General features: G+C 38.6%; 1 protein-coding gene across 12 annotated transcripts in view; it reads right to left on the bottom strand.

Annotated features, from left to right (window-relative positions):
* Nucleotides 1–25694, bottom strand: part of Dtna (dystrobrevin alpha) — a 339379-nt gene that overhangs the window by 96414 nt on the left and 217271 nt on the right. For all 12 annotated transcript variants that reach the window (XM_028774821.1, XM_028774829.1, XM_028774818.1 and 9 more), the window contains 2 exons: nt 23731–23798; nt 17301–17381 (listed from right to left, as the gene is read on the bottom strand). In XM_028774821.1, the coding sequence (XP_028630654.1) occupies nt 17301–17381; nt 23731–23797 (148 nt within the window). In that variant the 5' untranslated portion in view covers nt 23798. The remainder of the gene's footprint in view (nt 1–17300; nt 17382–23730; nt 23799–25694) is intronic.

The raw sequence follows: 25694 nt of genomic DNA, 5'->3' as shown, positions 1-25694 counted from the left end.
TGTAGACTATTACAATTTCCACCATTTTGACATAGTGGATCTCAACTCTGGCTGCACACTGGACTCACCTACAAGGCTGTAAAATAGCTCCCTGGTGACACTCCTGTTACATATCATACCTAAATCCCCACCCATACTCAGAGAACCAGAAACTATCTCATAACAGCACCTCCAGGTAAATATACTCGCATGGGAGCATGCAAGGCACTGCGTACACTTGTCTTCTTTGGTCCTTTGGCATGAAGACAGCCTGGTATGCCCTAGCAGGCCAACTGTGTTGTGAGAATCTAATTGTTATCAATGTAGGCAATTCAGGGATAAGTTATATAACTACATGTATATTATTTTATAGAGTTTGATCTATAAGCAGGGCATTCATTACATTATGAAATTTTTAAATTAGGAAAAGAAGAAAATTGCAGTTAGACTGAAATTGTATATAACTTGTCAAGGTATATATGCTCCAGACATAGTGTGTACATGAGGACTCTCCTTTAACATGCCCCTTCAAGGCTTATCCCTGCTTTTCAGGCTTAAAGTGGTGGTGCCTGGCCTCTGAGGTTGTATTGACCACCCATGTATGGTGATACATGTAGGCATGTATAGGGAGAATTCTGTTGATAAGTCATCCAATCAAGTTCCGTAGCAACAAGGATGTATTGTACGTTGTTTCCCCCTCATAATCCATGTAATTCTCCCCTCTCCAGATGTGAATTTCCTAATCTTCTGTGCAATCCACAATCCATGTGCATTTTCCAAGGCAACTATAATCTTCAGAGTATAAGAACAAAGGTGAGGTAATCGTCTCGATTATGTTGTGTTCTGGATTTGAATACTAAGATGGCTCCTTCCGTGCTGTACATGCTGTTTTGTTTGTGTTTATTTTGAGACAGGTCTCATGTATCACAGGCTGTCATCAAACTTTCTACATATGTAGCCGAGGATATAGTTGAATCTCTTCTGATCCTCTCCCCTCTATTTTCTGAGTACTGGGATCACAGAAATGTGCCACCCGGGCTTGTTTCTATGGGACTGAGGGCCAAGCCCAGGGCTTTATGTACATGAATAAAGCACTCTAAAAACTGAATCATACTCCGGTCCTCAAACTGCATATTCTTAACCTATGTTTGTGAGTTTGTAGAAAAGCTAACTGCAACTATTCATTCTATTTCTTACCTCTTATGGCTTGAAACTGAAATGTTCTCCACAGATTCATGTGATGTGACTTTGAAGGCTTTTAGGAGGTGGGGCTTGCCTCTCTGAAGTGTGACAGTAGGAATGATTCGATTCTGTGGCCAGAGCCACCTCTCCCTGCCTTCACCACCACAGCAGGTTGCAACCTCCTGAACCTGGGAGCCAAAATCATCCTGTCCTGCCTTAGTTTGTTTCTGTCAGGTACTGTGTCACAGCAGTAAGAAAAGTAACCACGACAGGAAATTCTCATATCCTTGGAACGGAAAGATTGCACGCATGGATGTACCCACACATGAACGCACGTATGCTTGCACACACTGGCATTAATTTTTCCTCATGACAATTCTCAAATGAAAAGTTTCTTTCAATATTCAAAGGGACAAGTAGGCATGATGTACAAATGACTTCAGGGAGGAATCTAAATCTTAGGCTAGAACAAAGAAGTAATCTCGGGCAGGAATCTAAATCTTAGGCTAGAACAACAAAGTAGGCTTCAGACATGAAAATGACTTTGAGCTAGGACAGGGAAGTAGGCTGAGATATTTTGGTCACCCTGATAAGCCCTTAGAAACAGTGATCATGGGAGTGTTCACAGAACTTTGTTTATTGCCTTGCTTGTTCTTTGACTATTTGTGTTTATTGTCTTGCTTGTTCCTTGACTATTTGCATCTATTGTATTGCTAGTTCCTCAACCTAGAACTGACCTTAATACTTGCAAGTAATTAAAATGGCATAAAAGCAAAAAGGAGGAGGAAGGATGGGATTAGGGGTTTCTAGGAAGAAGAAATGGGGAAAGGGGAATGACATCTGAAATGTAAATAAATAAAATATCCAATAAAAAATCACAAAAATAACTAAAAAACAAATGACTTCAGGGAGTTTTATAGATCTCCTAGAGATGAGGGTGTGAGGTGGTCACAAGAGCTCCCCCTTAGCCATATGGGTGTGTCAGAAGCCAATGAAGGCTCCTCCTCACAGTCCTCAGCTCAGGCCACCACATGACCTTCTTTCTTAGCCTCCCAACTTAGAGACTCAATACTTCCTTCTTTCAGGCCTAGCTCACTTTAGGCAGCATGCTTATTTTTAAGAGAAAACAGAGACACACCGGAATTTACTCTCATTCTTTTTCCTGTTCAAATTCCTTCACTTTTCCTCCTCCAGTTACAGAGATATTCGCCTTATATTGTAAGCTTTCTTCTATGACTTCATTTTGGTTTTGTTTTTAACAGGTGAAGCTGTGTTATAAATATGACACTTATCACAGTGATCACTGGTTAAGTTCAACTTCAGACCTGGGTGGATAAGATGGAGCAGTAGGGAAAGATACTTGCTACCATGGCTGATTACCCAAGCCCGATTCTGAAGCCACGTGGTGGGAGGAAAGAAGTTAACTCTATGAAATTGTCCTCTGACTTCCACAAGTATGGGAAGCATGTGCAACACCTCTCTAATACATAAACAAACACACACACAAACACATTTATAAGACATTTCTTGAGATTTACAAGTTGAACCATTCAAAAGAAGACAGGATATTTTAATGCATCTTCACTAACCCTATATCTATTACACATGGTGGCTGGAGCATCTGGAGAAAGGCTGCCATATGCTTATATTTACAGACTTGGAAAGAGAAATGTCAGACCATAATAGACTGAAATCTAACGGGTACTTTTAAAGGATCTGGACTGCACCGTGGTTGATGTTCTCTGTGATTGACATGAAATGCTAACCACAGAGATGATGATGCCCACAGAGATCATCTTCAGGCTCAAGTGAAGGTTGATGCATGCCTCTGACTTATGATAAAAGTCATAAGTAGCCACAGTGAGAAAACTTGAACTGCCACAGGAGCTCTAAATACAGGGATGCTATCACTGGCTGGAAACTTGGGACTACTTGGAGGAGAAGGTCAATCTCACTTGCCTCCTAAAAGCATATTGGGAAGTCACTTAAAAGATGGAGTCAGAAATGAACAAACAGAAAATTGATGCTCATATGAGACAGAGGAATTTATTTTTAAAAATGTCCTTAAAATGGAAGCATTTCAATCAAGAAAGCCATGTGAAAAGTAATCAGTTATTGAGGCTTTTCTCAAATAATGTATTTCTATTCCTTACTAAAGCCCCTTCCCAAACTAATGTTCAAAAACTTAGTGGGAAGAAAGAACTTGTTAATGGGAAGCCTTGGCAGAGTCCACAGAGCTATTGTATGCAACTACACTGCAGACACTGGGCCCCCATATATATCAACATAGCCTTGATTCAAAGATTGAACAAAGATTTGATTCTTTTGATTAATGGTCTTGAGGTAAGTCCTTATAAGGTGTGAAGACAAATCACCCTTAAGAAGCTTACCAGCTTGTTTTGTTTTATGCTTTCCAATCTCCACACCTTCTGTGCTCCTAAAGCACATTTTTTTTTATATCATCAAGGCAGGTTTTTTTTTTTTTTTGAGTCCTCGGAGAGAAGCACCACATCTCACAGAGATAATATCTCAGATTCATTTTAATTTCCTGGTTAAGGTGTTGTAATAAAGCTTCATGAAAAAGGTCTACAACACATTTTCATGTAAAATCAAATTGAGCATCCTGCCAATTCTCAAAGGCCTTGCCAGGACACACACTGCCTGTCAGGAAAAAAAAAATCCACTGCTTCTTAAATTATATTTAGAGACTGACATCATTATTCAAAATGAGATAATAATTATTGGCCCGGTAACCATCACACTATAAATTAAATTTAACTAAATTCAATCCAATGAAGCACTTATTATGCCTATTATTTTCAAAGCGTTGTACCAGAAATTGTAAAAATAATAAGAGAATGTAAATGGAAAAAAAGGAGCAATATCTAAATTCTCCTTGGCCAGTTTAGCTTGTACAGAATATGTTTAATGACGTTAGAGGCAAGAGGCCCTAACACATTATTCCCCTGTGGCCAGTTACTTTGTGTCGAGCTTGTAGCCATCATTGCGTGATTCTTTATAGATTCCTTCTATGTGGCTTTAGCACTCTGTATATTGTTAATGCCTCCAGTTTGGGCTTTTTGGAAGCAAGCCTCCCATTTGCATCTAATTTCTTTCCCTTTCTATTCATTCCAAGAAAGAGTGTGAGGCTCAGTTATGGCCAGGCCATTCTCCACTGTCCATGGACTAATACCCAAGAGGGTGACAATGAGAACCAGTGTTGACACTCTGGCTTACCGATTGTTAGTCTCCTGTGTTCCAGGTGCATCAGAATTCTAACAACGCCAGACTCTGCCTTGATATTTTTATATATGCCTGTACTGAGTCTGTTCTTTCCATAAGATGTAGCTTTCAGTCTATGATCCTTCAAGGTAGTACACACATGGTGTACCTCAGAGTGGAAGCCCATCCTGCCTCCTTCAGACAAGTATGTCTTGTCTCTTTTGTAGTTCCCAGTAACCTTCACGCATCTATTAGACCATTTATAGCATCCTGAATTTTCCAATCATTAATACACACATTTTGTTCTTTATCTATTCAGGCCAGTCCATGACTGGATTTCATAGGCGAGGGATTTATGAGCCAAATGATCTGTGTGTACAGGTAATTTGAGTAAGAAACATCTTATGGATTTCATCAGATTATCCAAAAGATAGCTGAGAAATAAGTTTGTGGATCAGAGAACCAAATAATAAGTACTTCCATGATACTGTGTCTTGCTTATGCTCATAATCTTTCTAATACTCTGTTCAAACAAGATACTCAATGATGACTGGTGATGTGCGCAGATCAGAACACTTCTATATAGCAAATCAGATATGATATAAGATCCCTGGAAACTTTTCATTTAGCTTGGTATTCTATAACCCCCTATAATTTTTGTTGACCATGGTTTTCTAGTTTACCTCCTATTCCCTATAGTCTATGGCTCAAGATGGGCAGAGTCCTAAATGCTAGAGGCCACATTCAGAAAGAAAGAGCAGCCACAGCTCTGGCATCCATGAGGAATTGTCTTCTGTTATCCCTTTACAGCCTTTGGTATTTCTGGTTAGCCAACATGAACACTAGACACAATACAGGGGACTCTGGGAATCATAAGTGAATAGCATCTAGAAATTGAAATCTTAGTTTTCCTGCAGTAAAACTATATCCATTAAATATATCATTGTCTGTGCAGTAAGAGCAAATAATAAAACAAGTAGCATTTCATTATTCTATTCAGAAAGTAGGTATGGTCTAACTTCCTAGTGCATATAGCATTGTGCTAGTCCTGGGATGAAGAGGCCTCTAAGTGGTTAATCAGAAGGACGGGTATTTATAGGTAGCTTGGTGAGGTCATAGATATAACTGCATAGTATAAAGACTATGACATGTATCTTTCATGAGAAAAAAATATTCAAAAGATATGAGATGAAGGATGTGGCTTAGTGTCAGTGTGCTTGTCTCCTATATTCAAGGATTGGGTTTGATCTTTAGCATTGATAAAGTCATAGGATAATTCTAGTGACATAACACCAATTAGAATGACTATAGTTAATTGAAGTATTGTAGAGGTAAAAACTGCTAAAAGTATATTTTAAGTGTTTTCAGCAGAAATACATCTTAGGTCAGTGTGATGGTTAATTTGACTGGATTTAAAAACACCTAGGGTATTAATAGGATACACTTTTGGGTGTATCTTTGAGGAGTTTTCTAGCAAGGATCAACTGAGGAAGGAAGATCCACCCAGAGTGTCAATAGATTGAATAAAAATATAAAACAAGAACACTCTAGGTGAGTACCAGAATTGCCCTTTCTCCACCTCCTGGTCTGCTGAGATGTGGGCAAGCAGTCTCACATGTCTACCACCATGGAGCTACTAGTCATCACATGATCTCCATCTTGATGACTGTGTGCCCTCAAACCATGAGCCAAAATAAACCCTTCTCTTAAGTTGTGTTTTGTCAAGATATTTGGTGACAGTATTTTGAAAGATAATTAGCAGAGAACATGAAGAAATATATAGGTTAATCTTTGATAATCCACAAGACACATGTATAGTATAATGTACACTGTGCTCTACAAGTGCTTATCATTTGTCAATTCACAGTAGAATTAAAAATGAAAAACAGTCATGAGAACTAATGATGGGCATGGAAAGTCAGACGGATACCAGCGGGTGTTTCCGAGTTAGCTGTTGAACTTCTCAAACTTCTCTTTCTGTGATGTTAACCTGCTCACACCAGGGGGTTCACAACCCTTTGTAACTCCACCCCTGGGAGGATCTGATGCCTCTGGCCTCCTCAGGCACTCCACATACCCACACATAGACACACAGACACACAGACACACAGACACACAGACACACAGACACACAGACACACACACTTAAAAATCAAACCTATCAGTTGATTCAGGACTGATAGGCTTAATATCAGTTTATGCAGTGAAGTTTTAGAGAGTAGATTGATGCTCACGGAACCTGGATCTGTACTAGGTAGAAAAGATCCTTAGGTTTTATCCTTGAGGTTATTTTACTCCTAAATTCTTACACTCAAGAAGATACCCATGGAGGCGAAAAGCACCAGGCTCACCTCACACTGCAGTTTTCATTGACACTGTACTTGTAAACGCAGGTGATAATTCAAGACATGCTAAGTGTTCCTGAAGATGCAACAATGCTATTTGTGAGAAGGGAGATCTTAAAGGGGGAAGGAAACAAATAGCTTCCTTTGGACATTCCATGTTTTCAGCTTGCCTGCTCTGTTAACCATTTTGAAACCTTTCAAGTAAATTGTGCAGAACATGCCAAGCAGAGATTTTGGCAAAGGCCTGGAAATATAGTTGAAAAAAAAAACATGTAAAAAACTTAGAAGTAAATTTAGGCCAAAGAGAATTCTGGGTAAGTTACTCAACTCTAGAAATGGAAGCAATATGTCATCCATAGCAGGTTTCTTATGGTCATCTGCAAGTTTCTTAAGGTAAATCTTTAAATCTGAATCACCCTCATGTCCTTGGTCCTTCCAACCAAGATGTCCTGCATACAGCATCACTCAGTAGACATGTTGTAGAGCTATCTGCAAGTGAGTGTGGATTCAGTGCTTGCTGTATGTTGCATACCACAGAGGGCACAAGCAGTGAGAAAACACAGGTATTTCTGTTCTTATCTCTTTTCAGCAGATTACATATTCCTATCCAAAATAATATTTTTTGTCAGATTTTTGTAATGGGAGGTAATTATTTTTTCTGTTTTTATTATTCCGCTATGTGCAGAACACTAGACTTGGTAGTCTGCTGGACATGTTTCCTGGATGAGTTTCATAATAGCTTAAGGTATACCTTCTTCCCAGTGCAGCCAATATCACTTAAACATGGACTTGATTTCTGGGTACTTTAGCTTACATACTAGAGTAGAATATATTTGGTGCTGTCACTGGGGACAAATACTGTCTTAGACAACATTTCTATGACTTGAAAAGTCAGTGGGAGCTGGTAAGATGGCACAGCAGGCCAAAGGAACTTTCGATTAGGACTGACAAGCTGAGTTCAGGCTCTAGGACCCAGCAGGTGGAATGAGAAGCTGACTCCCATTAGTAGTTCTCTGACCTCCACATCTATGCTTTGACATTCATGTGTGTGTTCATATGTGCATGCATGCATGTGCATATGTGCGTGTATGCACACACAAACACAAATTAAAAAAATACGTGAATAAGGGAGCTAGAGAGATGTCTCAGTGGTGAAAAGCACTTACTGTTCTTGTACAGGATCCAGGGCCTACATGGTGGCTCACGACTCTGTGTAACTCGAGTTCCAGGAGCTCTGATGACCTTTTCTGGCCTCTACATGTATCAGTACATGCATGGTACACATATACATGCAGATAAGTACTCATGCACATAATTAAAAATAATAAATCTTTAAAACGAAATTAAATTATTTTATATTAATGGTCATAATGCTTTAATTGCCATGTGCAAAATTTCTGGGCATGGCTGGTTTTGTTTGAGCAACTTTGTGAATGTATTTAATGCAAGTAATAGGTACACTTAAAATGGCTTTAATGGTGAATTTTATGTTACAGAGTTTAAAACAATTTAAAGACAGCCATGGGATATATTTATGGCTGTGTTAAAATAATAATGAGGTGGAGATAATTAATCCCACACTTCACTGAACCTTCGCCAAACAAAAAATAATGCAATAATTTGCCTGAACACACTAGCTATTACTTTTAAGGCAGTAAAGCAGTTGTTTTATGGTTATGTACACGTTTATGATTTACTTTATTCATCCATATATGTTCTGTAGTAACACGTATACACTGAGCTCTAGAACACACTCAGGATTCAATTTATCCTGACATTTCTCAAGGCATGGAAAAGGTATCTTCATCATAAAACTTCATAAAACTTCATAAAACTCAGAGACCTACAGGGCTTTCTCCACAAGGGGTGTGCAACACACTCTTCCATTTTTGGCTTCACACAATGACTGAAGCTTCCTTACAAACATGGAGATTAACTTTACAGCTTTGAAAACTCTGTCACAAGGATGTTAAAGTTGAAAACTTAGGATGGTTTAAGAGGAAAACAGAATTTGAGTTGCCGGGTCTTGAGGTAAACCTAGAAGACATTGAAAAATATTTCCTTCAGATTTTATGTGGATTTGAGCATGTGTTTTGCTGGTGGAGGCCAGAAAAGGGTGTTGGATCTCTTAGAGCAGGAGTTACAAAAGGCTATGTAGCACTTAGTGTTTGTTGGTCCTGGTAACAGGTGTTAGGCTCTCTGGAACCACAGTACTCTCTCATAACCATGGAGGTACATCTCAGCTCCAATAAATTCTTTGCATTTCTGAAACACACAGTATTAATGACTATGGAGTAGGAGATCAGTGATATTTTACTTATTTAAATTAATAGACACAAGACCATGCATGCTATTGCATCGTTTACTTGATGATAGGATTCTCTCAAATCTCAAATGGTTCGTTCATTTGAATAAGTATCTGAAAACACTTATATGCCAGGGACTGTTGATATAGCAATAAATAACATGCACACCGATCTCTGTTCTTGAGAAGCTCACATCTAGCCAGGGAAATTATAATCAAAATGACAACTAAATAAAGTATATAACATTGAGTCTGTTAGGATGTGATAAGTATTTTAGGGAGAAAAGAAAGACAAACAATAGGACCTGGGGAGAAGTAATTCTCATTTAAATGCTCTGGAGAAAATGTGTTCTAAATATTTATTCATTTTGTTATCAGTGTGTCTTGTGGCTTTCCTTGCTAGGTACCTTTCAACAGTTAGGAATTAAACAATTAAACACGTTTTTCTCTATCTTCAAGACAGCAGTGGCATGTCCAACCTTTGAAATCTCTGGTTTTCCTGGGAGAATTACCACCCAAGGGATAAGATATCTTGAGGATTATTTCAGACTGCAATCCAGGTAATTTTAAATCTAAAAGTAACTGCATTTATGACCACATTTAACTTGCCAGGATGTAAAAATTATAGCTTTATTCTACCCGTGAAAACTCTCGCTTTTAAATAGCTCATATAGTTAGTTTAGGAAAAGCCAGATAATCTCTCTACTTTAAGGTCAACTATACAACAAAATAATGTAGAAATAGTAAATTCTTTCATAGTTAGAGTCCTGGGGACCTTGTCTGGGATTATCCAGTGGATGGGAAAGTTTGAAGGTCATTTCACACTGTGAAGTATGTTTCAATCAGATATGTAGGGTCAGTTCAGATAGGTGCTGAAGAACGTAAGAGGTATGTAGACATGCGGCTAGAGAGGTGTTAGGTAGTTACATTCTGAGGTGGGAGAAAAGTTTAAGGGCGATTTACAATTTCATGATCAGGGCAAATAACCTCCTGCTGTTCTATTAACCAACTTCTAACTCTCCTCTTCCCCAATTTTTAACAGGTAACCTTAATAGATTGGAAGGTAGAATTCACTCATTTAAATTTTGTGAAAGAGAAATATGCAAAGGGGAGATTTCTGAATTCTCTATTTTTTTTACCCACACATTTTGGTCTGACATTAAACTTGGTGTACTGTCCCTACATGTTGAAAACATGAGTAATGAAGTGTTTTGTTAACAACAATAGCATTAAGGAAGCCTCATGGGACAGCAAGCCAGTGTGACACTGGGACTGAGTTTCCATTGGAACAGCCATCGTGGCTTTATGGGAGATACCATCTATAGTTCAGATCTTCTACGAATCTTCTGCTTTCTGCTGGTGTGCTCCAGAGCGCCATATATTCTCTTTGTGAAAGAACACTTTCTGGACACTCCCCATTCTACTGACTGACTTTGGGTTTGTGGCAGAAACTTCCAGAAAGAGAACAAGGAAATATTAAGGGGAATACCACTGACTTTTGGCTTGACATCTGTTAAACACGATTGGGTGAAGTTTAAAATACTAGGAGTGCATCATATTCCCCAACTCCAAGGTCATTAAAGAGGACATGTCTCACTGCATACCATCCAGGTATCACTCAGTGAGACAAGAGGTAAGAAAGCCATGGTAGGCAGCATCTCACCTCTAGAAAGAAGAATACAGGTCCTGGCTTAGTCCACAGCCTGTGCTATGGTGAGATTCTGAACAAAACACTTAACATTCTCAAAAACTAAAAATATCACCAGGAAAACAAACCCTCCATCTCCTGTATCAAATAAAAAACAAATAAACAAGTAAATAAAAGCAGCTATGTTGAAAAACTACACTGAAAGGACGTTAGCTACATTCTGTCAGTGGTTTGCTCTGATGAAGGGGAAACCACTTTGCCATAGGTGCAGAGCTCCCAGCGTTTTTCCCTTCCTTATGCTTAAGTTAAATGGGTGTCACTAATTACTTTGTTTATACTCTGCTGCCAGAAACTTCCCCCACAGGGAATTTTTGAGAACGTTGTATTCTTGCTCGATGCACTTTTCTTTATTCTATACAAGTGTCTAGAATATTGAACATCAGTAATGAAAATATGCACAGAAAACATTTGAAACAACACAAGGATGATTCTGCTCCAGGTTAGCCATCTGCCCCTTACGTGCCTAATTAGGATGCTGCCTGCCCTTCCTCCCTCTCTTTGACCAATCGAAGAGCGCTCTCAATCTTCTTTTCTCTTTCTTTTTAATCTAAAATTTATTTTACCTTTAAGGTTATTATCTGGAAACACTAAAGATCTATGTTTTTCGGCATTTTGATAGGTAGACTCCTAAGATTAACTCAAGTTTGCTTCCCTATCGGTGTCACCTGCCTTCCCCCAGCTTTTCAACAGAACCGTAATTCTGATATTCATGTCAGGGGATTTTTTTTACAGGTGAGATTTTAGAAGATCATCCTGGCACAAATAACCAACTCTCCTCTTTAAAAGCAAAGATTGTTTGGCCACAGAGGAGGAGATCAAAGACCTTCCCAACAGTGATCATCTGAGTTGTCCATAGGGATAACGTAGCAAGGAATCAAGAAAACTCTAAGTACTGCAAGCTGTTCTCAGCTGGCACCCAACAAGAAAACATGGACACCAGTCTCACAACTACAAGGACAAGAATCCCACCTTTAGCCAATGCACTTGGAAGAGGACCTCAAGTCCTGGATGAGAGCTGCAAACTTCAGCCCTATGTGATGCTACGAACTGAGTGTGCTGCAACAGAAAACTGGTCCAGAGAGCCACGAATGCACACTGACCAATGATGCAGGGAGACAGGACATACTAGTGCATCCAGGGAGACAGGACACACTAGTGCACCCCCATGAAGAAAACAATCAGGAATCAGTACGTACAACTAAGAACAAACCTTTGAATTTCTCTTACTGTGTAAGACTGGTCATTTGGCTAGTGAAAACACAAATCTACTTCACATCCACTTGCTCACCTGAGAAATGTTATTAGGAACTACTGAAATGTAATATTTTTAGGTTAGTTTTTCTGTGATAGAGAGAAGTAGATCAATAGCTAGCTATAGTTTCTGGTGCCTACAAAATCTTGAAAAAATATTTACAGACATTAATGTAGATATAAATTCCAACCAACTCTTTTGAATGAGGGTGGGGTAGGGAGGTATTTTCAAAAGGCATTTCACTTAGTAAAGACATTTTGAGAAACTATGAGAGATCAGATGCAATTATAGACATTTTGGCATCCTTTTCTTTTAAAGAAAAATTTAATTGTTGCTCCTGACAGAAAGAAAACCAAAGCTGAGACTAGGAGTACTGAGGGATTGGCATCTCTTGCTGTGGGTGGAGGAGGGGTATTGCCATGTTTTCTTCCCCTTATTAAACAGGAGCAATTCCATGGCTCTGATTTGTTTCTTATGTTGCCTCTTTGTTGGTTATGAACTTGAAGTTATGTTTCATTGACTCCAAGGTAAGTTTTGAAGGAAAAAGATGTGCTGACATTGCAGGGTGCTTGTGTCATTAAGCATGTCATTGCTGATCACAGAAATACTGGTCTAGAAAGAAGTATTTATTTGCTTAAAATAAAGACTGAACGGTATCACTTCACAGTGCTTATCAATAATTTACTGGCTGTTTATTTTTTCAGAAATTTAAATAATCTGGAAACTAAAGGGAGATTGTGAAGGAGCAGAGAGTCAGAAATCTTGTTTTCTTTGTGCTCATCCCATTTTTTCTAGGATACAAAATAGCCAGCTAGATGCCCTTTAGGTTTTAGAGACATCCATTCTTTTATCCTATTAGGGAGTGTTGTTAATTATGTCATGGGGAGGGGAGTTATAACTGAAATACAAGGATGAACAAGTCACAGAAGTAGTGATGTGGAAAATAACTCTGACGGAGGAGGACCGAGAGTCATAAAAACGAGATGGATTTCTTACAGCTGTTCTTTTATCAGCAAGATTGGTAAATGTCTTTGATGGATGAAAAGGCCTAGGCAAGGATCGTTTCCTTTAAGCCTGAGGGATGCCAAGTGTTCTAGACAGAATGAGGGAAGTTACACAGCAATGTGTGTGTGTGTGTGTGTGTGTGTGTGTGTGTGTGTGTGTGTGAGAGAGAGAGAGAGAGAGAGAGAGAGAGAGAGAATATGTCTACAATATTTTATTTTTATTGACAAAACCAAGCATATAATGAATGAGTATAATTCTTCTCTAAACAATGGCTTCCAATGAGGATTAAATTTGTGGGAGCCACAGTTTACTTAATCGGGTCTACATATTTCTGCTTCCTGTTACCGAATAGTTCTCGGTCTATACAAAGAGTCACTAGCCCGCCTCTAAGTCCTTTCCACAGCACTGGGAGTCTGTATCCTCAGCATCCACCAAGACTTGTATCAAAGGAGATGGCATCTGTAATGGGAATCTGTGCTCTGTGTGCATAGGATGGGTAATTAACTAACATGTGTGCTCTTTGATTTCAGTAAATAAAAGAATCCATACATTCCTGCTGTATTCAGGCAATTTTCTTTCTGTGGGATGATTTCATAGGAGCCAATTTTACATACTTTTCTTCTACGATGTGGGTTTTAATTTTAGTTTTGCTAATATGCAGAATAAATTTTACCTCCAAGGAGTTTCTGGACCTAAAAATAAACATTGTGTGCTTGGTTACGATCCACTGATTTCTATGAAATAAATGCCATAATGAGCTGTCCTATGCATGACCTGATTGTACCTGTCTATAAGTGGAAACTTAATCCCCAATTCAGTAGGAGGTGGGATCTTTAGGAAAGTGATTAAGTTCTAAAGTGGAGTTTCACAATGGAGACGTAGGCCCTTACAAAAGAGGCCCTAGGTTGTTACATTTCCCACTCAGTCATCTGAGGTCTCTTGGGAAGGAAGATGATTCAGAAATTGGGCCCATAGCAGACACCAAGTAAACTAGCATCTTCATCTTGAACTTCCCCAGCCACTGTCATTATGAAAAAATAAATACATTTCTTTTGTTTACAAAGTACATATATTATGACGTTTTGTTATAGTGTAGAAGGTAGGCCTAGATGTCTCAATCAGTCTCTGGGTTAGCAAGTGCTAGGCAACTGGTACTGGGACACTCATTTCTTTGCCCTCTATTATAAGCAGGCTTAGGGTTGCTTGTGTTACAGATCAAGCCTGCCCTTTGCTTCCCTTGCTCCAAGATGCATCATCTTTGTGGTCCCTGCTGCAAATAGCAAACCTCTGCTCTTTCTCTTAGCTTCTGGTGATCAGCATCTTTGTGCTCTGGAGAGGCAGAGCATTCTGATTTTTATCCTATGCCCTTCGTTGTGGAATAAAACTCGGTTACAAGGCACCACAAGTCATTGTGTTGGCTTTTACTGTAGAATAGAATTACTTTGTTCTGATGCAAGGATGCAAATTCAGCACTGGTGAATGTTATGCTACCAAAATGATTAACCCCTTTGTCTATTTTTCTAGAAGATTCCAACACTGGATAACGATAAGCCATGATCAACATTTCACAAGTAACTGAACACTACACTGTTTCATTTATTGTTAAGAAAGAAAATGGAGCAAATGCAGCCTTACATTTGATCTTCTGATCAACGTGGAAGGCATTTTTAAAAGTTTACTTTTAGTGCGAGATTCTAGCCATGCTTGCATTTCTTTTCTGAGCTTTAACTTTTAACTAGTTCTTTTGGACTGTGATTTTTTTTTTGCATTTTAAAAATGCATAAAACCTATCAGGTACATTGTAAAACACATAATTGTTTCCCTTTTCTGTTTGTTTAATGCCGGTTCAGATTCTTCTTCAAGAAAGTTCCTCACATCAGGGCACTGTCTCTCCAGGACCCTCTGAGAATCATTTCTTAATATAGGCTTATGCACCTCTTAACTACCCAGTTACCCAGTAAGACCCTGGGCAACTTAAAGTTACATCTCCCAGTCGGTCACCCTGTCTCTGTTTCCTGACCCAGGGCCATCCATGTTTACTGAGTTAAGGGAAACTTGAAGGGATGCTGTAAGGAGACACTAGACAGCTTTGAGGTTCCCAGGTTCCCCATACATGGACTATTAGTGTCTCCTCTGCTTCCATACTATTTTTCAAGTAGGCTGGGACACAGTTTTGGATGCAGGATAAGGATTAGACTCAAGAAGAACAGAAAGTGGAAAAATAAAATGTGTAAGAATGAGAGCAGGCTCTCAAGAGTAGGAGGAATAAGGCCCAGAGGATGCTAGATCACCAGCACCAGCACAGACCACATAGTGTGTGCACATTTCAATGCTGGCTTTAGGGTTACCAATCACAGGACTCTATTTCCTCTACTCTTTCCTTTATCTTCTCTCCCATCTATGTTCTCACTGCTCTGAGCCATTTTGTGGAAGTTCCCACCTTCACTGAAAGAAGTCCACAGAAAGCTTTGCAAAGGTTTATGGCAGGTAGAGCTCTCAGCCCATCCTCTCCTCCCCCCCAATCTGAAAGGCCAGGTGTTGACACAAGTCATAAGAAAGGCTTTTCTCTGTGGAAGTTTTTTCCTTACCTCTTAACACCAGCACAGAACAGGATTTTACTGGTTAATTCATGCTTGAACATATAAATGCAGCTACATCTTCTTTTTAAAATTCAGGTTAATTAACTAATTATTGAAAACAGGGTCTCTAGTAGCCCAGTATAGCCTCAAAAATCACTGTGTAGTTAACAATGACCTTGGATTATTTTTACTTCTGACCATGTACTACCTACTTAATGTGTTGATGTATGCTAAACAAGTACTCTGACAACTAAAATCTATCTCTAGTCTTGCTTGCCACAACACACACACACACACACACACACACACACACACTAATACAGTTTATTTCTTTTTTTTGTGTGTGTGTTTTCCTGTCCCAGATCTTGGCCTATCATTTAATACCCTGTCTGGAGAAGTGACTTTAGGCAAACATGTTGAAAGACTGAATAACCTCACCACTCAGTCCTGAACAACTGGATACAGAAGTGTGGGTTTGGGTAGCTGCCAGGGGCCCTGGAAAAATACCTGTAGAGACTCTGGCAAGGTAGGCCCGGAGAAGTGGCTGCCTCTGCATTCAATAAGAGTCTAATTCCCATGTTGGAAATTCAAGAACTATATGTACATTCTGTGTAGAATGTTACGGCTTTAAAAAAAAACCCTGTCCTTTACTAATTGGTAAATGGGAGATTATAAATGTTGAATCAGAGTCAATTCTTTATAAAGAACAGAAAAAATTGATACGAATGAGCCATGAAGTAGTATTTTTGCCAGCGAAAACAGCTGTGGCAGCACGAAGGGACATGGCAACCCACAGGGAACATGAGCTGCACTGCTCATGGGACTGGCTAGCCACTGGCTGTGTGCAGTTTAGAGTCAACACCAAGCAGAAGCAGCTTCCTGTGTTTTGTAGAGCTGTGTCTCTTCTACTGTTCTTGTCCACAAATGTCATCAACACATTGGATATTTGGGCTGATTTTATAGCTTCAGAAAGAAACTTTAACATTTTCTAAATGTTTGTAAACACTGATAGCTATAAGTGGACATGTAGAGACCATTTTATGTGTAATGGTTTTCAAAGTACTTAATAGCATTCAAAATGCCATAGGTAAAGAAGAGATAGAGAAGAGATAAAACACTCCATGTAGAATTCATAACTCTCTCTCACTCTCTAGATTTGTCTATCATCTATCTACCTGTCTAACATATACCTATATCCATATAACATCTATATTTGTTATTTATCTATTATTTGTCAATCTTCTATCTATATATACATATATTCATATATATTTATATCTATCCTTTCACTTATCTGTCTATATATTTATCATCTCTCTTTCTCTCTATCTCTCCCTTTCTTTCTTTCTTTCTTTTTTTCTTTCTTTCTTTCTTTCTTTCTTTCTTTCTTTCTTTCTATCATCTATCTATCTATCTATCATCTGTCTATATCAATATATCTCTATATGTAATCTATATATCTATATCTATATAGAGAGATACATATAGATATAGCTCTCAAGAGGCTCATCCATTCTAAGACTTTGGTAGTTAAGACTAAATTATCTCTCCGAGTTGCTTAGCAACTGTTTCTCTACCATTCGTGACCACAGTTCCCCCTTTATTCTTGTGTAAGCATATGTTTATCAATCCTTGTGAGAAAACCTGGTTTTAATAAGCTCAGTAACAAGTATAAGTGATAGTACTCATGCAGATAGTTAACACAAACAAAAGGCACACTTACAATTGCATTTCTTCTGCACAAATCTCAGCTTGCATGCTGTTCTGTAGGTGGAGAGTCGGATGCGATCCAGATCTTGAGCCCCTAGTTGGGGGAAAAGAGTATACATATGGTATGCCATGTGTGTAGAGAGGAGCTTGTAATGTTTGTAAATAAAACAATTGCACATATAATCCATATGCTTATTAATACTTTGGTTAGAATACAATTAGTTTAAGGCCCAGATAGGTCTATGCAATATTTAAGTTCCCAGGGAAGAGAGATCTGGTGTCTAATCAGAGCACCAACCATGATCATGGACCAAGGAATGCAACCTCTCCCTGCTGTGTCTGCCACTTTCTACAATGATCTACTCAAGCTGTGACTTGAGTAACAGCAAAATTGTATCAGAAAGATTATATTAGAACTAATCCCTGAATAAATGAGATTTTCAATTCTTTGTTATCGTCATGAGAGAACATAGCTGTTAGAGGAAGTGCTTCAGGAAACCCCAGATCTCCCATTCGCAAGGTCAGGATAATGATACATCAGCTATTTCACAGGACTGATGTAAAGCAAATGAGGGTGTACTCCTTAATTCTCTCTTGGAGGTTATCCACATTTGTACTAATGTATATCTCAAAACCTCAGAGAGGAGCCTCCCTTCCCAAACCAGCTTCTCCTCTTATCCATTCTAGCACTGGAGGAACATCCCTCACTGCTGTTCTTACTTTACTCCTCCATTCAGAGGGACCTAGATGTCTGCAAAGCCTTCTTTGTTGTGTACATTCTTCTTGACTGGTGATGTGAACCTTGATATTAAGGGGTGGTTGGGAAATGAGCTTTGGAGAACAGAAGTCGTGGCTTGCTGCACACAGTCTTTTTATTTTTTTTTAAAGTAAGTTTAGTTTACTCTGACTTAAAAAAATTATGAACTTAATTTAATTTTACTTGTATGGTCTTTTGTTGAATGTCTAAATACTAAGTCTGCCTAGAATCAGTTGGTGTTCACTCTGTCTTTGTCCAAGTCATTGTTAAGATCAATGACATGAGCAGGGCCACTAATAGAGTCCCTGTGTTCCTGGAGGTCAGCCTTCTATCAAGGTTGATTGAACTATTAATCGTTAGCCTAAACATGATCATGACACTATCTGTAGGTTTACTTAAACTGTGGTCCAGCTCATGTTTGTCCAACACATGCACAGCCTTCTTGCCTCTGTCAATACTTGTTGAAATTAGGGTTAATGTTTATTTAATGGCATTTTTTTGATTTAGTATTCTGGCAACCTTATTAAAGAAAGAAAATAGTTTATTTTTTATTAAAATATGGAATTTAGATAAATAATAAAAGAAACCAGACAGTGCATTCTCCCATTGCATTATTTTCTGGGGAGAATCATGCCTTTTTCATTATATTTCATTAGCCACTAATAGTGTTTCTTTAAAATTTACATCAGTGCTATATAATCCTTAAAACTTGAAAATTCAGTTCACTTAAGTGACTTGTCAGACTTGTTTCACACTAATATATAGTGGGAGATAACCAAAGGCAGTGATAGATGCAATATATTTGTGTGTATTTGAAATTTTCATAATAAAAACCATAAGATACATCTGTTTAAGGAAATTTGATGCTCTTGTACTGTCTGCTCAAATGCCTCCTGCCCATCTCATGGATCTATTCACAGTTATCAGTTGGAAGTCCTGTTTTCTTTTCTTTTTAAGTCACCTTTCAAAGTTTTTTCTTCTCTATTCCTCTTTGTCTTCATCTCACACATATGTTCTTATTAATCTTCTTTTTTTTTACCTATTCATTCATCAAACCAACCCATAAACCAACCAACCAACCAACCAACCAACCAACCAACCAACCAACCAACCAGCCAACCAGCCAACCAGCCAACCAACCAACCAACCAACCAACCAACCAACCAACCAACCAACTAATCAGCCAGCTAGTCTTTATTAGTTTTGATATTCGCTTTATTACACTAGCTTTTTACATAGAAAGTTTCATACACTCCACATGTGCTTGTCATTTATGTTTTGAAAGCTCACTATAAAATATTTTACTAAGAATATTCTTATAGAAGTAAATACTTTGTTCATTTAAAATTTTCACTTAGAATGAAGATCTAGCCTATAAACTATGTGCTTGAACTCTTCATTATTCCTGATGATTGATTGAATGAGTGTGTGTATGCATGTGTGTATGTGTGTGTGTGTGTGCATGAGTGTACATGTATGTTGTACACATAAAAGAGTCAGGAGAAGAATGAGAGAGTGTTCTAAATACAGTCACCACTTGAGCCCCTATGTTCTTTGAGATGCTTACACCTACACTGTTGGACATGTCTTATTCATTCCTGAGCCCCTTTCTTTTTAAAATAGACTCTAGCTCTGCTTCACACTGGATTACCCTGAAATTCCTTTCCTCTAAATTGCTAAGGATCCTATTTTTACCTGAGTAAAGATCCCTAAAAGATGAAGGGGTTTCTTAGTTGTCTGTGATTCTTGGTTGAGGGTTTGAGTCTTGTGGACTTTCCCTGTCCATGCTGGCATGCCTATTGTTCTTGTTCAGCTCAGGGTTAGGCAATCACATTGGTGAGACTTATTGTGTAGCTCCTTACATCATTCCCTGAGCCTCAGACCCTTACAGTCTTTCTACCCTTCTTCAACAATGTTCTCTGGATCTTAGGTATGGGATTTTATCCATTTTGTAGATTTATCCATTTGGAGACTCCAGAGAAGAGTAAAGCAATTGGTTGACCAATAACAAATGGTCAGCCCTGAAAATATGCATACAAATAACATTACACAGATTGAGCAGGTTATATTAAAAATATATATGTGTATGTGTATATATAATATATGAACCTATTAAATATAACATATTAAGTAAACATATATGCATGTAACAATAATTAATGAAAAAGAGGCCATGAACTTGAAAGAGAACAAGTAGGGTAAATGGGAGGATTTGAAAGAAGGAAAGGGAAGGGAGAAATGCTGTAATTATATGATAATCTAATGATAAGAGAAATGAGGACAGCTGACAGTGACAGTGTAGAGCTATCCTTCTGCCACTGACTAGACTACAGGCCTTGCTGCAGCCACCCTGAGAGAGCAAGCTCTCTAGTCTGTGTCAGACAGACTGGGCCTGAAACTTTCCCTTCCTCTGCCTAACTTGAGAAATGTTGCTTCAGGCCTTTAGGCTTCAGAGCTTCCTTTTTTTTCCCCAGAGCATTTAATTTTAAAACAACTTTTCATTGTTAGCCTTAACTAGGGTTCCTTTGAGATGTAAATTTCTCAATCTCTTGCAGGTTTTTACTACCCCAGAGTATCCTTCCAATGTTCTTGGAGGTCAGCCTCTGGGAAAGTAACCAATAGGACCCATTCCCCTTTCTTCTTTCTTCTCCTTCTCCTTCCCCTTCCCCTCTCCCTCTCCTTCCCCCTCCCCCTTCCCCTCTGCCTCCCCCTCCCCTTCCCTCCCCTCCTCTCCCCCTCCCCCTCCCCCCCTCCTCCTCTTCCTCCTCCTGTTGCTGTTCCTTGTGCTGTTCCTCTTCCCCTTCTTCCTCCTCTTCCTCCTCCTCTTCTTCCTCCTCCTCCTCCTGTTGCTGTTCCTTGTGCTGTTCCTCTTCCCCTTCTTCCTCCTTTTCCTCCTTCTCCCCTTTTCTCTTTCATATTTTACTTTATTCCTCTCTTATACAATATATCCCACAGCCTAACTTCTTAATTGCTATCATTAGCAATCAGATAGCTTAATCACATTGTACAACCTCTGAGTTAAAATGTCCAGTAACTCTCCAGGAGCTGCCTTCAGTGCAAGTGCCTTCGGGTGCAGGAGGTTAATCTCTTGTCCTTACTGCAATAATTTATAAATAATAATATATAATATAATATAAATAATAATATAATAATAAATCTTTAGTTGTACATTTAGCTTATGTAATCCTGAGATGAGAATATTCTTTCACATCTGTAATACTCAGAACGACAAAGCTGCCTCCCCTTCATCTTTTTTCTTTTGCTTAAAAAATATTTCAAGAAAAAACATAAAATTGACCACACTTATGACTTCTCAGTCCCTTTTTGTTCTCTGTTTGTACATCACAGATTCCTGGAAAATGTTATTTTTTTTAAAGTATTGGTTATTTTAACATACTGTCAAGAAGATATTCTTTGCCCATGTGGACTCAACAGCATTTCCTCCCTTTGCATGCAGGTCATTGTTCCCCTGCTACTGTTAGTGGTGAGCTCAACATTGCTGGTGAAGCCAGTTGATTATAAGGCCAGATACTTTTCACAGTCCTTGGCCTATGTGAGAAGAATGATACCTACATATTTGGCTCGCTTATTTATTCTGATCATTAATCAGTACAGCTTGCCAAGCTATTTAACACAGCACCTTGATAGTCCCGTGACATTCTTAGGAAAAGAGACACTTACAATAGAGTGATAGTTCTCCTATGTCTTATTTACTTGAAGAAAATTCAGAGTAATTCTCTGTAACCGACACTCTTCACAGGGTCTCATGTAGTCCATGTTTTCCTACCCATCATATAGCCAAGGATGATTTTGGGCTCCTGATCCTCCTGCCTCTACCTCCCTGGTGCTAAGATTACAAATGTGTGTCAAGACATCTGGCTGTGAGTTGTTCTGTGTGTATGAACATAAGATTTGTGTCAAGCTTTCCTTAAATCTTACAGTTTTAATTTAGTAGACATGTATAACATTGCTAATGTGGTAGGAATTGCACCAGCTAGGGAAGAAACTGGACATTTAAACTTAGATAAGTGTTGCTAAAATCATTACACAAGCACACTTTTGAAAATCCTACAGAGTGCCAGTTGATAAATGTTCAGTATTTCAAAGGTAAGTTCAAAGAGTTGACAGGTTTTCTTTTTTTAGAGATAGTATGAATTACCTTTTTGTGTCTGGCAAGATATTTGCCCATGATGGAGTTTGCTCAGATGTTAAGACAGGCTTTGCCCACCATGAAATACATGATTTTTCTTTAATATCTTTCCCTTGCATTTTAATTATGCAAATAGATATTTTCCTTTTAAAACTTTGTTTCAATTTAAAAACTTTTGTACATTTGTGGCATACACTACACTGTTACGATCCATGTAGAAAAATTCAGTGTAGCAAACTAACATTTAATCATTTATTTATTTGTTAGTTTATTTCTGGTGGAAATACTACAAAGTATTTATTTCATATAGGAAGTCTGAAAGCTGCAATACATCACTAACAGCAGTATGATAGTTTATTGAAATTTATTCCTCTAGTCTAACTAAGATCTTGAAAGACCATAACCAGATTTGTGCCTATAAAAAAGCCACAATTCCAGGGAATCAATAAGTCACTCTAAAGTAAGCAGCACCAAACATGGCAGGAGATGCTAGGACACCTCCACTGACGCTCTCACAGACACTTGTGATGCTGTAAGCGGGAAAGGCAGGCAGATGTCTGGGAATCCCCACATCCATTTTAACTCTCCTTCCTCTGTTAGTTCAAAATTGCATGGGTGCTACCAGATGGTGGGAAAAGAATTGTAAAATCCCAACCTTATGATCAGAAAACCTTTCTTTTACTTCCCGGATCCCTTTCCTGCCAATCACATTCCATTTCCAGTATAAAATTCTTTTCTGTCACTTTTTCCTCTCAAGGTGAAGAGTGTATGAGTCACCCTTGAACACTGTCATCTTTACTCATGAAAGGAAGATCAAAAATTAAAACACACAGAACAAGAGAACTGCAATGTTTTTCTTTATGATATGTAATTTGAGGAGGATGCTTCCCCTCTTTTTATGAACAGTCAAACAGGTCCATAAGGGAGACGTTACTAGCAGCAGTTACATACCATCACACACTTTCATAGGCCAACCATCAGGACATGCCATCTGTGTTTGTGGTCCTTACATATGTCAGCCCCAAGCTGCTCTCGTCTTTTGTTATCTTTTGTTTTTTTAAAAACTGGTTTTGGTGACACACTGCCTCCCAAAGGAGGTCCAAATGACAAAGCATCCCCATTTCATCCTCCTTTCTCATTTCAACACATTATGTCATTTTCCAGGGGAGACATTCAAAAACATGATTTATAAATTGTATACTAAGACAGCCACTCGTAGTGCAGGCAGGTGAGTGCAGATGCAAGTGCTAGTGGACTGTATTAAAGTCAACACTGAGCAGAGCTGTCAAGCACTGTCTGCTTGTGTATAAATACAACCCATGAAATAGAGAGTGTAGAAGCAAATAATAATAAATCACAGAGTAATTTAATCCTCACCTAATGAGAGGTTAAAATGGCCAAATGCATAGTTTATGGAAAGAATTGAGGATTTTTATGGAGAAGTCCAGATGCCCTGAGGACTACATGGTTATTTCTGGGCTTCTCATGAATATTCAATGAACACTGGAGCGAGTTCCTTAAAAGTTCCATACTTACTCATCTCTGCAAACAGCTGTCTTCTTTCTGCCATGGTATTTCCTCTTTTTCCACTATCTTCAATCATTCTGTAGGACAAAATTGTGACAACATGTGTTATTCTCATGCTAAGAAGGCAGACAGTCATTTCTGTATAAGCACATTTACTGTACTTGTACCATAGACAACAATCATTTAGATTAGAAGGTAAGGCACTTGGCTCTTAGGTATGATGACCAGGCTTGGATCCTCAGATCCAAGTAAAAGCAGGGTGGGATTGGTTTCAGTCTCTTTTCTCATTACTTGGGAAATGCACGTAGGAGATTCCTGGAACAAGATAGCTGGACAGATGAGCCCCACTGGATTATTCCAGATCTAATAAGAGGTCCTGCTTCAATAAATACAGTGGAGAACAGCCAAGGAAGACACTTGGTGACAACTTAAGGCCTCCATATGGATCCCCTAACACATATAAAGCATTCACAAAAGTATAACCTTTATACTTTTATACCTTTATACATGAATCATATCATTCATTTAGACTACTATACATATTACTGTACATATTATTCACATCTCATATGCCATATAGTTGTTGAATGGGATATAAATGTTTTTATTTTCTAACATGCAATGAGTCCCAGAGTTGGCCTGGTCTAAGTTGGCCTGGTCTAGCTGCCTTGAGAAGCATACACTATAAGCTTTTTAGATTAGAGTCCTTGACTCCTGGGGTACTGTGCGCCTTTCAGTTCCCAGGAAACCAAGGCACTCCTTGAGGCAGTATTTAGGCCACTTGTGTTTCTCTGTGTCCCTTTAAGTCAGCAAAGCATACAGAAGCTTGGTTGAGCAATTAGACTTAGACATTAATCTTGTGTACTCTGTCTTGCTTGCAACAGTCATTGTGTTCTGGGAACCCTTGCTATATTCTGTTTTGATAAGTGTATAAAAAGTCTGATTGCTTGGAATAAACTTGTCTCAGCCTCAGTGTTGCCTTGGCTCTTCTGACCCAGCCTGATTGACATTTTCACCGATCATAATAGTTAAGTATGTGCTGGTGCTTTCACTGACAGAAAACACAATAAGCATTATATGATCAAATACTATAGCTAAACACAACCATTGTGGTGGTCTGAATGAAAATGATCTCATAGGCTCATATTTGAATGAGCCGGCATAATATTTTAGGAAGAATTAGGAGGTGTGACCCTGTTGGAGAAGGCATATCATGCCACTGTAGGTGGGTTTTGAGGTTTAAAGCCCCTGGCATTCCCAGTTAGCTTTCTCTTTCTCTGCCTCCTACTTGTGCATCAGATGTAAGCTCTCAGCTCCTGCCCTGGTGCTATGTCCTCCTTCCTGCTACCATTCTCTCTGTCTCGTGAGCATGGATTCTCACTCTCTGGAACAATGAGCCCTAATAAATGCTTTATAAGTGTACTTGGTTGTGCTATATTATCATAGTAATGGATAAGTAATTGAAACAACTATCTATTTAGTTCAGTGTTTTACTTCATATAGAGCAGTGATTCTTAACCTGTGAGTCCATGCCCCCTTTGGGGATTTTAACAACCTTTTCATAGGGATCACATGTCAGATAGCCTGCATATCTTATATTACATTATGATTTATAACCATAGCAAAATTACAGTTACGGAGTAACAACAAAAATAATATTGTGGTTGGGGGTTACCACAACATGAGGAAGTATATTAAACGGTCACAGCATTAAGAAGGGTGAAAACCAAAACATAGAGTATTGATTATAATTCTGCGAATAGCTATTTAGGTTAGAAAGCAGATATCTTGACTCTAGCACATCAGACATGGACTCAATGACTTTGTGAAGGGTGTAGAACCTCAGAGCTCTGGGCCCTCTCCTGCTGCTTGTCCCATGTGTACTCACAACCTAAGTTTAGAAGCAGGTGATTTTCTATTGTCAATTCCTAAGTTAAGTGTAACTTGCAAAACCTTCCTGGACATAATTACTT

Source organism: Grammomys surdaster, unplaced genomic scaffold (genome assembly GCF_004785775.1).
Source record: "Grammomys surdaster isolate TR1022 unplaced genomic scaffold, NIH_TR_1.0 243, whole genome shotgun sequence".
NCBI lineage: Eukaryota > Metazoa > Chordata > Mammalia > Rodentia > Muridae > Grammomys > Grammomys surdaster.
The sequence above is the reverse complement of the archived record's forward strand: the minus strand, read 5'-3'. Positions and strand labels throughout refer to the sequence as shown.